At 38.0% G+C, this 12,093-nt stretch overlaps 2 protein-coding genes across 2 annotated transcripts; both read left to right on the forward strand.

The window, feature by feature from the left end:
- Positions 1–3,603: 3,603 nt before the first annotated feature.
- On the forward strand, positions 3,604–4,545 carry LOC138201690 (olfactory receptor 11A1-like). The gene has a single exon (XM_069155306.1). It carries the CDS (start codon positions 3,619–3,621, stop codon positions 4,543–4,545), a length of 927 nt encoding a protein of 308 aa, XP_069011407.1. The 5' UTR covers positions 3,604–3,618.
- Positions 4,546–8,738: 4,193 nt separating this feature from the next.
- Positions 8,739–9,680, forward strand: LOC138201691 (olfactory receptor 6N2-like). The gene has a single exon (XM_069155309.1). The coding sequence runs from the start codon at positions 8,754–8,756 to the stop codon at positions 9,678–9,680; it is 927 nt and encodes a 308-aa protein (XP_069011410.1). The 5' UTR covers positions 8,739–8,753.
- The last annotated feature ends 2,413 nt before the right edge of the window (positions 9,681–12,093 follow it).

A 12,093-nucleotide genomic window follows, 5' to 3' on the forward strand; every position in this document is an offset into this window, starting at 1 on the left:
AAGATGATTTTTCTTTCGTGTAAAAATGTGTTTGTGTGACTAAATATACTTTAAAGCCTAATTTCATCTTTAACAATGCATTAAAGATACTACAAAATATGATTAATTCTTTAGTTATGGCGATAGTAAGTACATTTTGTAACACAGTACTGTCACATTCTTTTCAATTGCTGTTATACAACAGTATTGTGTTATGAATGTATACAGTTTATGTATTCTACATACTGCACATGCTAAAAATGCTTTTTATGAGTGAAAGGTCAAAATTTTCAGCTTGCTTCTTTCAAGTGTTTGTGTTTTACTCATTAGGTTCTTCTGAAATGTTCACTGTTTGCAGTCATGGCCTATGACAGCTATGTATCTATATGTAAACCTTTGCAATATCCAACTATCATGAGAATAAAACACAGTCTGTGGTTTTCTGGTTTTAGCTTAGATTCTGCCCCCTGCTGAAATTGCAGCGCAAACTACAATGAATGCTAAAAAAAATGTTGTCTTCACCTCAAAAGGAATCTTTTGCAACAACACAGTTTTCAAAGTTCAATGTGTTCAGTCAAGGGATGAAATGATACAAGACATGATCATACTGGTTAATGTTACAATTCTGCCACTGGTTAGATTTTGGCGATCAAAAGGTCAAAGCTAAAGGTCACTACAACCACACGTCTTTCCCCGATCTTGTGAATGCAATATCTCAAAAATGCTTTGAGGGGCATTCTTCAACTTTGTCATAAATGTTCACTTGGATGCAGAGATGATCTATATAGATTTTGATAATCAAAGGTGAAAACAATCTCCCGGAAATGCCTTGAGAAAATTTCTTCAAACATTCATTTGGACTCAAAAATGAACTGATGAGATTTTGGTGGTCAAAAGGACAAGGTCACGTGAGTTCACATTTATTTCCCATTGTGAATGCGATATCTCAGAAACCTCTTCAGGGAATCACTTCAAATATGGTACAAACATTCATTTAGACTCAAAGATAAAGTGTTTAGATTTTGGGGGTCAAAGGTCAAGGTCACTGTCACCTCACATTGACCCATGCTGGTGAACGATGTCTGAAGAATGCCTTAATTGAATTTCTTCAAGTGTGACACAAACATTCACTTAGATTCAAGGATTAAGTGAGTTGTAATTATAGTCGTCTTCAAAATGTCAATACAACCTCACATCCGTCATATCTGTCATTACTATTTTTGACATTTATTTGGACTCAAAGACAAACTAATTACAATCTGGTGGTCAAAGGTAACTTTGAACTCCCAAAAACTTGTGTCCATAACTTGGTAATTTGACATATCTAATACAATAACATGATTATTGCTCTTTCCTGTTCATTATTATTACACCAAAACTGAGGGTCAGTAGGTGAGATTGTGACTATATTTCACATTTATGACAGATACTAAATTAGTTATATTACCCTGGGGATGTCCATTTAGAAACTATGGTGATCGTATGGATCTGAACCATCCACTTTTAAAATATAAGCTTCTTTACAGCATCCTCTATATTAGTTTGGACACATATGCATATAAACTACAACTTGACTGGTTAGCGGAAGCATGCAACCACTCTGCAGTAATTCTAATTTCCTATCCATTTTTATTTGCTTTCTCAATTTTTGTATCCTTCTGACCACAAAACAGTTTTCCACTTTCCCTCGGTCAATCTTAACTCAGCACAGGTGCAGAGAAAGCAGCTGAGTTTCTAGATCATTTTCATATTTAGGTTTCTTCTTGGCATGTCAGGGTCTTTCTCCTCTTTAGCTCAGAGAACGTGGCGTCAAAGAATTCCAAAAATAATTTCAAATTTTGGTTCATCACACCAAAACACGGCTTTCCACTTTGCCTCAGTCCATCTTAAATGAGCTCAGCCCCAGAGAAGGAAGAACATTTCTGGATCTTTCTAGATTTAATTGGACTCCAATCAAGTTGCAGAAACAGTGAATCTAGAAAGTAATCACAGCGCTTCACTTTTTCCATATTTTGGCCACTGTGCTCATTGGGACCTTCAATGCTGCAGACATGTTTCTGTACCCTTCCCCAGATCTGAGCATCGATACAATCCTGTCTCGGAGGTCTACAGACAATTACTTGGACTTCATGTCTTGGTTTGTGCTCTGACATGCACTGTCAACTGTGGGATCTTATATAGACGGTGTGCCTCTTTCCAAATCATGTCCAATCAACTGAATTTACCAGGTGGACTCCAATCAAATTGTAGAAACATCTCAAAGATGATCAGTGGAAACAGGATGCACTTAAGATCAATGTTGAGTGTCATGACAAAGGCTGTGAATACTTATGTACATGTGCTTTTTGAATTTTTAATAGATTTGCAAACATTTCAAAAAAGATAGTTTTTGTTATCATGGTGGGGTAGTGTGTAGAATTTTTAGGAAAAAAAATGATTTAATCCAATTTGGAATAAGGCTGTAACATAACAAAATGTGGAAAAAGTGAAGCGCTGTGAATACCTACCGGATGCACTGTATATGTTTTTGGAAGTGAGCCCACAGATTAATATCTTTTTTTTTTCTTCAATGCCCCATGAGGGCCCAAAGATCACGAGCATTTAAATATTGGTTTTTGGCCTTGTTCCTTACGTACAGAGATTTTTCAGGATTCTTGGAATCTTTTAATGATTATTTGTACTGTAGATGATGAAACCCCCAAAATTATTTACAATTTTACGTTGAGGAACATTATTATTAAATTGATACACTATTTGCTCACGTAGTGCTTCATGAGTGGTGAAAGATGCTCTTTTAATTACCAATCATCTAACTTCAGTTAATCAGTATTTTTTTTTAAATGATTTTTTTTTTAGCATTACACAACTTTTCCAGTAATTTTCTACCAACTTTTTGAAACATGTTGCTCACGTCAAATTGAAAGATATGCTTTTTATAAAACAATAAATTTGTTTAAAATTTCTCAGTATCAACATTGATGTGTTATCTTTAGTCTATTTTAATTATATAGGTTTATATGATTTGAAAATCATTGTATTCTGTTAATATTTATATTTTATATAGCGTCCCAACTTTTGTGGAAAGAGGGTTGTAATATATTGATTAGCTATATGATAATAATAATAATAATAATAATAATAATAATAATAATAATAATAATAATAATAATAATAATAATAATAATAAACATTATTTGTACAGCACATTTCATACAAATAATTCAGTTCAATGTGCTTTACAGGAGAAGGCAAAAGCAAAAATATAATAGGATAATATAGCAATGTAATGCAACAAATTAACATTCTGGTTAATTATGATTTGTAAAATGGATGGGAAAAGAGTTCATGTGGATGAACGAATCATCAAGTTTTAATGTTGTTTTTGTCACGCTGATGGAAAGTTTAATGAGATCCTTTGAGGATAAAGATATCTCATAAAAACTTCCCTCACTTTCTCATTTCCACAGATGATCAAGCAGTCAAGGTAATGATAAGGTCAGATATCTGGAAATCAATAAGACAATTTAATGTAATTCTTTCGAGGCAGTCTTAACATCTACACTCGTTTTCTTATTTTGATTCATATAATTTTGTTGTTACCATTTCAATCATAATTATTTAATTACTAACAATATTGAAATGAATGATGAATTAAATGTGACATACATAACTCTTGGTGGGTATGTAGAAGTGGGCAAATACAGATATCTTTATTTTTTAATTATGTGTGCATTGTATGTTTTAATAATTTTCAGTAATTCTATCATTGTGTACCTGATCTGGGCTCACCAAAACCTCCATGAGCCGATGTACATTTTCATTGCAGCTTTGTCAGTAAACTCTATTCTGTTCAGCACTAATATCTACCCGAAGCTGTTGGTTGACTTTTTATCTGAAAAACAGATCATATCTTATCAAGCGTGTCTTTTTCAGTATTTTATGTTTTATACTTTAGCTGGTTCAGATTTCTTACTGTTGGTAGCCATGGCCTTTGATAGATATGTTTCTATATGTAAACCTCTGCAATATCCAACTATCATGAGAAAAACAACTGTTAATACATTACTACTGTTAGCTTGGTTTCTGCCTGCCGTGCAGACTGCAGTGTCAACTGGATTAAGTGCTGAAAAAAAACTCTGTGACTTCACTTTGAAAGGGATTTTTTGCAACAATTCATTCTTTAAACTTCACTGTGTCATGTCAAAAGCAATATATGTATATGGTTTGGTTGTGTTGCTAAATCTTGGACTTCTCCCTGTGCTTTTCATACTTTTTACTTACACAAAGATCATTATAATATCCTACCGCAGCGGTAGAGATGTCAGGAAAAAAGCTGCAGAGACCTGTTTACCTCACCTGTTGGTTTTAATCTGCTTCTCCTGTTTGATTATATATGATATCAGTATAGCTCGAATAGAATTTGATTTTCCAAAAAGTGTGCGTTTAATAATGACTTTACAAGTGGTTCTGTATAATCCTCTTTTTAATCCAATTATATATGGTCTAAAAATGAAGGAAATCTCTAAACACCTCAAAAAGCTTTTCCATCACGTCAAACTAAGCTAAATAAGGATGATTTCTTCTGTGCTAGTTACACAGAGATGTGATTTACTTGGAGGAAATATGTGATATTTGTTTTATTGAATGATACATATGAAATACTGTCTTTAGCTTAATTAATATAAGGATTAATTTGCCACGTCGATTCGCCGTAATAATTTTCCCACAAAGTTTTGCTTGATCTGTTACTTGTGATCATATTCAGTGGTACAATAATAATGAAGTTTACAATAGTTTTAGCAGGTGTCAACATTTTAAATACAGAATATGTCATCAGTATAAGGTGCACCATCTTTGATACGTAATATTACAAATCTAAATAGCTTTGAATGAGAGAATACAAATGTATATTAATAATTTTGTTGCACTGAAGTTCTTATATTTGTAATATGTGCATGTTAAGCTTTTTAACAATGACTGTTTGTTTATCAGTGTGTGGTCGCTTGGACTGTAACTTCTAACATTTCATAATATGTTTTGTTGTAAGTTTTGATAAGAAAAAAATAAAATAAAATTCATAGCAAATAAACCAATAATGTTGTTGTGTTAAAATGATCTGTTTATTTTGCTTGAACAGTTAACTGTCATAAGCTGATCTTTGTCTCCAGCACATACACATAATAGAATAAACACATAGTATGAGGCAGTACAACCCATGTCTAACAGGGCAACCAGCTTTCAGAGAAAACACAGTTCAACCGCCTTTTTCTGCATCACTCAGGACTTGGAACAGATCAGGGGCCTCATTTCTAACCGTTGCGTACGCACACAACAGGGCCTGAAAAAGGCGTACGACACTCCCCACGCAAAAGTCGGGATTTATAAAAACAAACTTGATGGTAAATAGTGCACACCTGTAAACAAACTCTGACCATTGGGGAAAATTAGCAACACAGACGGTGAGGTGGTGAATTGAAGCCAGATTGTAGAACTGAAATGTGACAGACAACTTGATACGTATAACGAAGCCTCTCACACATTTAATTTCACTTCATATCACATCTTATTTGGACATGGGTCCACTTTATCATTAACATTCTAACCAGCAGGCTCATTTTTGCTCGTGACCTATAAATATTCCATAAACTATTTTGAACTGTACATGATAAAAGCAAATCTATATCTCAGGTTCAATTGTGCTCATTATATCATATGCGCTTTACTCCACCTGTTGGGGGTGGATCAGGAAGCGGACCCAACAGCAGAACAGAGTTGAATGATAAAACCAGGTTTATTGAAAAACAGGTGGTGGTTTGGTTCATGTCCAGGGACGGGTGGACAGAATGTCCGAACAGTACAAGTCCTGGTGTGGACTACCCAGTAGCGTGACCGAGCAGAAGCTGCAGGGCAGCAGTGAGTCAGTGGCTGAGTCATCAGCGGGAGAAACCAGCTGGGAATTCTGTTTGCAGGGTGGCCACAAGGGTTACTGCTGATTAGGAACAGACTAGAGGGCAAGGTTGGTGAATGCAGGTGGCCAGATGAGTGCAGGTGAGTACCGTCAGACCTGGAGCCAGTTGTCCAGAGGATCTGAGGTTTTGATGAGGTGAGTGTCGTCTTAGCGGGCTTGGAGCAACAGGTGTAGAAAGGTAGGCAGGCAGGAAATCCTCCGGAATGGGAAGGCAGACTCCCATAGGATGAGTGGCAGGTCAGCAACTGAAGATGAGTCGGACAGACAATAATTGGGACTGAGTTCAGGTAACAAAGACTTAAATCTATGCTTACACCATGCGTACGAACGTTTGATGCACAAATCTGGGATTCATCAATATTTTCTTTCCTGAATTTGTTTGTACACTGAACAAATTTAGGATGACCTCAGACCAGGTGTACGAACAAATGATGACTGGCTGGCTGTCTTAGAAAATGTAAACACACACTTTTAGCATATTAAAATGGCATTCATTAAAAATATTTTGATAAACGACAATATTGTAAAACGTTAATATACTAATGCATTGACCAAATATATTAAATATACCAACCATTTAATCAACGCTCTAAAATCAATATTAATTATTATCCCGATTAAAGTATTCAGATATATTCACATATTCACAGATAATTGCAAATACCATTACCATATCAATTCTGGAATAAATTACCTGTGGCTACTTTTGCTAGATGTTATCACTTCCACCCTCATTTCTAGGACATATTTCACTTATGTTGGATGTTAATTGGAAATCATTTTATCTTAATTTCAGGAGCAGGACCACGCCTCAACCACTCCCCCACTTCCGGCCACACTCCTATAAATATCTATCCACTCTAAGCCTCTGCCTGTTTGCGTTTTCCGCATTCGGAACCAGAACGCCACACAGAAAGAAAAAAAAAAGAAGAAAAAGTCAGGCTAAAAACACAACCGTACCACCATCCAAAACACACCAGTGTAACGTCAACGACCGTGACGCCACCACGCACCCTCAAGCCCCGCCCTCCTACCCACAATGCTCCGGGTTGCCAGGTTCACAGCGTGTCACCTCTCATCCCCCTCTCCTACCTTAGGCAAACTCAACTTTTCACAGCGGCACCGGGATGCCGACTCTCTTCGGCTTGGATTCATCAGTTTGTACTTTTGCTTCCAATCCTTCTGCCCCCTTACCTCCGGTGCCTCCAGTGATCTTCCCCAGCACGACGAGGGCCGCGGCTTACTCCTCTGCTCTACCTACCATGCAGATTCCTGGCACCTGGATGCCAGTTCCCACCTCTTCCTTCCCTACTCGCCAACCATCTCATGCTCTCTTTTCCGGTACCGCGCTGCAACCCCCTCTCTTTCCCATTCCTCCAACCCAGCAGTCCAACGGTCACACGACTGGCACCGAGATGCCAGCCCCCCTCCTTCCATTTCCCCCGCTCCAACAACTACACCCAGCCAGCACCGGAAACCACATTTTTCAGCCACCCAGTCTTGCCACATCCCAACCTCCCCCTGTTCCCACCAGTGGTACAGGGTGGCCAACCTCATATCCTGCAACCATTATCTCTTTCTACCATCCACCTTTGGCAGCAGTCCCCAACACCGGGTTGCCGGGCCCACAATCCACCGCTAGAGCGATCACGGCCCTGGTCCCTCCCACACCCGCTGAACCTACCCTCCAACCACACACCCAGCACTTTTCCTTGGCGTCAGCGATTCCTCCACCCAACATACCGGCCCAAAAATCTTCTCCTGTCTCCGCAAACTTCCGCCAACAGATAATCTCGGGTAAATACATTGACTTTGCACAACTCATTCTCCCTCCCCTCCACCAACATGCTACACCTAGGGTGATCGATAGCCACGAGAGCCTCATCATTATGCAGCCCTCAGCGCCAGCTTGCTCCAAAGAGAGCCTCCAGAACGAGACGAGTTTGAACACGGGTCATGTCACTACTTATAACTCTGATGGACGCTTAGAGCTGGCCTTGCTCACGCTGTTAACACAATTACTAAAAGTGGTAAAGGCTCATCAAAATGGGTTGAATTAAGTACGTAATCAGTGAAGTTGCTGACGTACTCTAAGAGCTTGATTAACTATGTGCACTAAAAGCTTAACAAAAAGGCAGATATAAAAATGACCAAGTCAAAACTTAATGAAACTCAAAGATAACTGAAAACTCTAAGATGAACGAAAACTAACTTGAAGGAGTCTTGAAACGAAGATGAGAGAGAAGAGCTAAAGCGAATCTAAATGGTCCAAAAGAAAAATAGAAGAATCGAATCTGCATGATCAGCCCCAGTCTCCATCTTTTTAAGCTGCCGAGGATGGGCAAAGATCAGGGTGTCGAATTTCACCTTATCGATACTTTGGCCAAAACCCTGAGTCGCATCACAATGACAGTTACACTGGGTGAAAGCTGATAAAACTCCCGACCATTTGATGTAAAAATTGTGCATGGAGAGTGAAAATTACGGGTCTAAAAGGTATTTGTAGAAAACAGGTAAACAAGTTAGAACGTGTTGTGCGGGTCTCCATAGGGAGGAATTTACATGTTGCACTCTGGACAGTTGAATAATGTCAACAGAGGATGAAGCAGTTTTATAAAAACAGCCCACAAAACAAGTCATTCACTCTCCGAGTCGCAGAGATCAACACTTGATCATTGACGTTCTGAATCTGGTGAGTAAAGAAAAGTCAGTAACGGTTACATGCTGTTCAAAAGACATTGTTCCACATTTGCCTGTGAATTCACATCATTGTTTATTCATTAACATTTTGTCTTTGACAGTTCAAATGGATGTTGAATTAAATGTAACATATATCACTTTTGATGGTCATGTACAAGTGCACAAATACAGATATCTATATTTTTGGATCATGTTTATAATATATATCCTGATACTCTGCTGTAATCTCACCATTGTATTTCTCATTGTGGTTCAGGAGAGCCTCCATGAGCCTATGTACATTTTCATTGCAGCTTTGTTACTGAACTCTGTTCTTTTCAGCACTGTGATCTACCCAAAGCTCTTGATTGACTTTTTATCTGAGAGACAGGTCATATCATTTGCAGCTTGCTTCTTTCAAATTTTTGTGTTTTACTCTTTAGGTGGTTCTGAATTTTTACTGTTGGCAGCCATGGCCTATGATAGATATGTATCTATATGTAAACCTCTGCAATATCCAACTATCATGAGAAAAAACACTGTCACTGGTCTTATGGTTTTAGCTTGGATTCTGCCCTCTGTTGAAATTGCAGCGGCAACTATAATGACTGCTAACAAAAAAATGTGTGTCTTCACTTTAAAAGGAATCTTTTGCAACAGCACAGTTTTCAAACTTCAATGTGTGCAGTCAAGCGATGAAATGATAAAAAGCATGATCATACTGGTTCATGTTTCAATTCTGCCGGTGCTTTTCATACTTTTTACTTACACCAGGATACTTATAATATCCTATAGGAGTAATAGAGAAGTTAGGAAAAAAGCCACACAGACGTGTTTACCTCACTTGTTTGTTTTGATCAGCTTTTTCTGTTTGTGTGCATGTGATATCATTATAGTTGGTGTGGAGTCAAATTTTTCAAAGACTGTACGTTTGGTCATGACTTTACAGATTGTAATATATCATCCTCTCTTTAATCCAATCATATATGGATTAAAAATGAAAGAAATTTCTAAACACCTCAAGAGATTGTTTATCAGAGTGAAAATGACCTGATTTATCAATGTTTTCACTGTAATAATGAAGATACGTGACTCAGTTGATTCTTTGATGTTTAGATATGTTTTCTACGACTGACACGCAATAAATATCAGCATTAACATTATAATGGCTGATTTGTTTGTTGAAGTTTTTTTAAATTGTTAAATACATTTTCAGTCTTTGCCCTAAAATATCATGGTTTGTTTTTTTTGGTGGCTTGCTGTTTGTCCACAAAGTAAGTTTTGTCACCACAATATGAGATGAGAATATGAGATATGTCCCCTGAACAAGAGTAATGCAAGTGCAGCTTTTGTGGGGCCACACCTTCCACTAAAATACTCACATTTTTTCCTCTGTATCTATAAAGTGTTTGCGTCCATTCAAGCTTACCACTGTTCTGCATCACCTCTGCTTTTTACAACTCTCTGTAAATGTTTTGAAACTGAAGAGACCAGTTGCTCGAGGTTTTCAATTGAAATGTGGTGCCATACTTGCTTTATATACGATTTCAGCGGCTCAACAGTTCATGGTCTCCATCATTTCATGATGTGCCGAATTTTTTAAATTGGAGACAGGTCTGGACTGCAGGGAGGCCAGTTAAGCACCCGGACTTTTCTACTAGAGAGCAACGCAGTTGAATTGTGTGCAGAATGCGGTTTAACACTTTTGCTGAAATAAGCAAGGCCTGAAAGAGACATTGTCTGGATGGCAGCGTATGTTGCTCCAAAACCTGTATTTATCATTTAGCATTAACGGTTCCTTGCCAGATGTGCAAGCTACTCATGCCATGTGCACTAATGCATCCCTATACTGTCACAGATGCTGGCTTTTCAACTGAGTGCTGATAACAAGCTGGATGGTGCCTCTCCTCTTTAACCTGGAGGACACAGCGTCCATGATTTCTAAAAAGAGTCTCAAATTTGGATTAATCAGACAACAGGACAGTTTTCCAATTCGCCTCTGTCCATCTTAGATGAGCTCGGGCCCAGAGAAAGGGGCGATGTGTCTGGATCATGTATATATCTGGTTTCTTCTTTGCATGGTCGCGTTTTCACCAGCATTTCACAGCAGCAATAAACTGTGTTCACAGACTATGCTTTTTAGAAATGTTTGATGATGAAGTCATCATTTCATCTAATTAGGTATTTGTGCAAATTTCTGTCAAAAGTAGTGTATGAAATCTTGAGTTATGTGACTTTTGGCATAAAATGACCAAAAGAAAAAAACGTACTTAGTGACTATAGAGACACAAAGTGACTGGTTGTGTGCAATGCAAATATACAGTGTGTAATATCAATAAATTGTGTGCAGTTTAAAAGCTGGGGGACCTTATGATCTGGGGGTTTTATGCAGGAGGGAGAGGGGCCTTTTACAATGTACATGTCTATGCCATGTAACTGTCCATGCAGTGGAATACAGACAAGGAGCAGGCTCATTTGACACTATTTGAAAATACACCTTTATACCCTCCGAGGAATAAATGGGTAATAATCTAGCAAATACTTAAATTTTGGAAGCACTAGTATGTATTTTTATTCCAGTTAAGAAACAAAACCTTTACCTCGTAACAAACCTTAGTGGTCCTCCACTTTATTTAGAGAGGTTCAATACTGCTTGCAACTCTTCCGATCAGAGGTTATGGAAGTCCGGGCCCACAAAAACATTGCTTGCTTATGCTCCCATCTACTGGCTTCTGAGGTTTAACACCAAACAAACAACATATTTTTAATATGAAAAACATTATAATTTTGAGCTGTGGATTTAGTACAGGAACCTCAGCATCCATAAATTCGTCCTTAATTTAAAAACAACAACACAGGGGTTGACAAATGTGACAACCAGGGTATAAGATGTGGTGTAAAAGTGTTGGTTTGTTTGGCCAGAACTAAAAAAAAATGTATCTTGACAAGAAATTCACTGATGTTCACAATGCACATTTAAAGTGATTCTGCTCTTTGGAAATTACAGAGAGATGGTGGAAGCACTTGACCTCATCCTCCCACTATGTAACACAATTAAAGGCAGAGCGTCCTTCCCACTGATCTAGTCTAGCACCGTTCTTCCCACTGATCTAGTCTAGCACCAGCCTTGAAAGAAAAGCTGCTGTGCTGCAGTCTCCTGTGTCACCACTTGGTGGCAGAAATTCTTTTGAAAGGATGTCCCTGCTGTTGGTGAAGGTGTAGGTGTGTTGGCTGTAGCCCCAATCTGAAGTTAAATAGGAGAGGTGTGTGCATTGGCTTTTAAGGGCAAAGCATATATTGAGGGAAAGCACAAACAACTGAAATTCTCTGAAAATCCACATATGCAACATATATAATATAAAACAAACATACAAACAAAGAAAACACTAAAGTTCAGAGAGCGACAAACCTCTTTGGCTATCCCCCGCAGTTGAGGTACACGCTGCAGGTGAAAGGATAAGACTAAA

This window comes from Embiotoca jacksoni, unplaced genomic scaffold (assembly GCF_022577435.1).
Source record: "Embiotoca jacksoni isolate LCO1_2020_lvr unplaced genomic scaffold, fEmbJac1.0.p SCAF_2, whole genome shotgun sequence".
NCBI lineage: Eukaryota > Metazoa > Chordata > Actinopteri > Embiotocidae > Embiotoca > Embiotoca jacksoni.

Coding starts and splice junctions, on each gene's coding strand:
- LOC138201690 (XM_069155306.1), top strand. CDS start 3,619: ATGAATGATGAATTAAATGTGACATACATAACTCTTGGTGGGTATGTA.
- LOC138201691 (XM_069155309.1), top strand. CDS start 8,754: ATGGATGTTGAATTAAATGTAACATATATCACTTTTGATGGTCATGTA.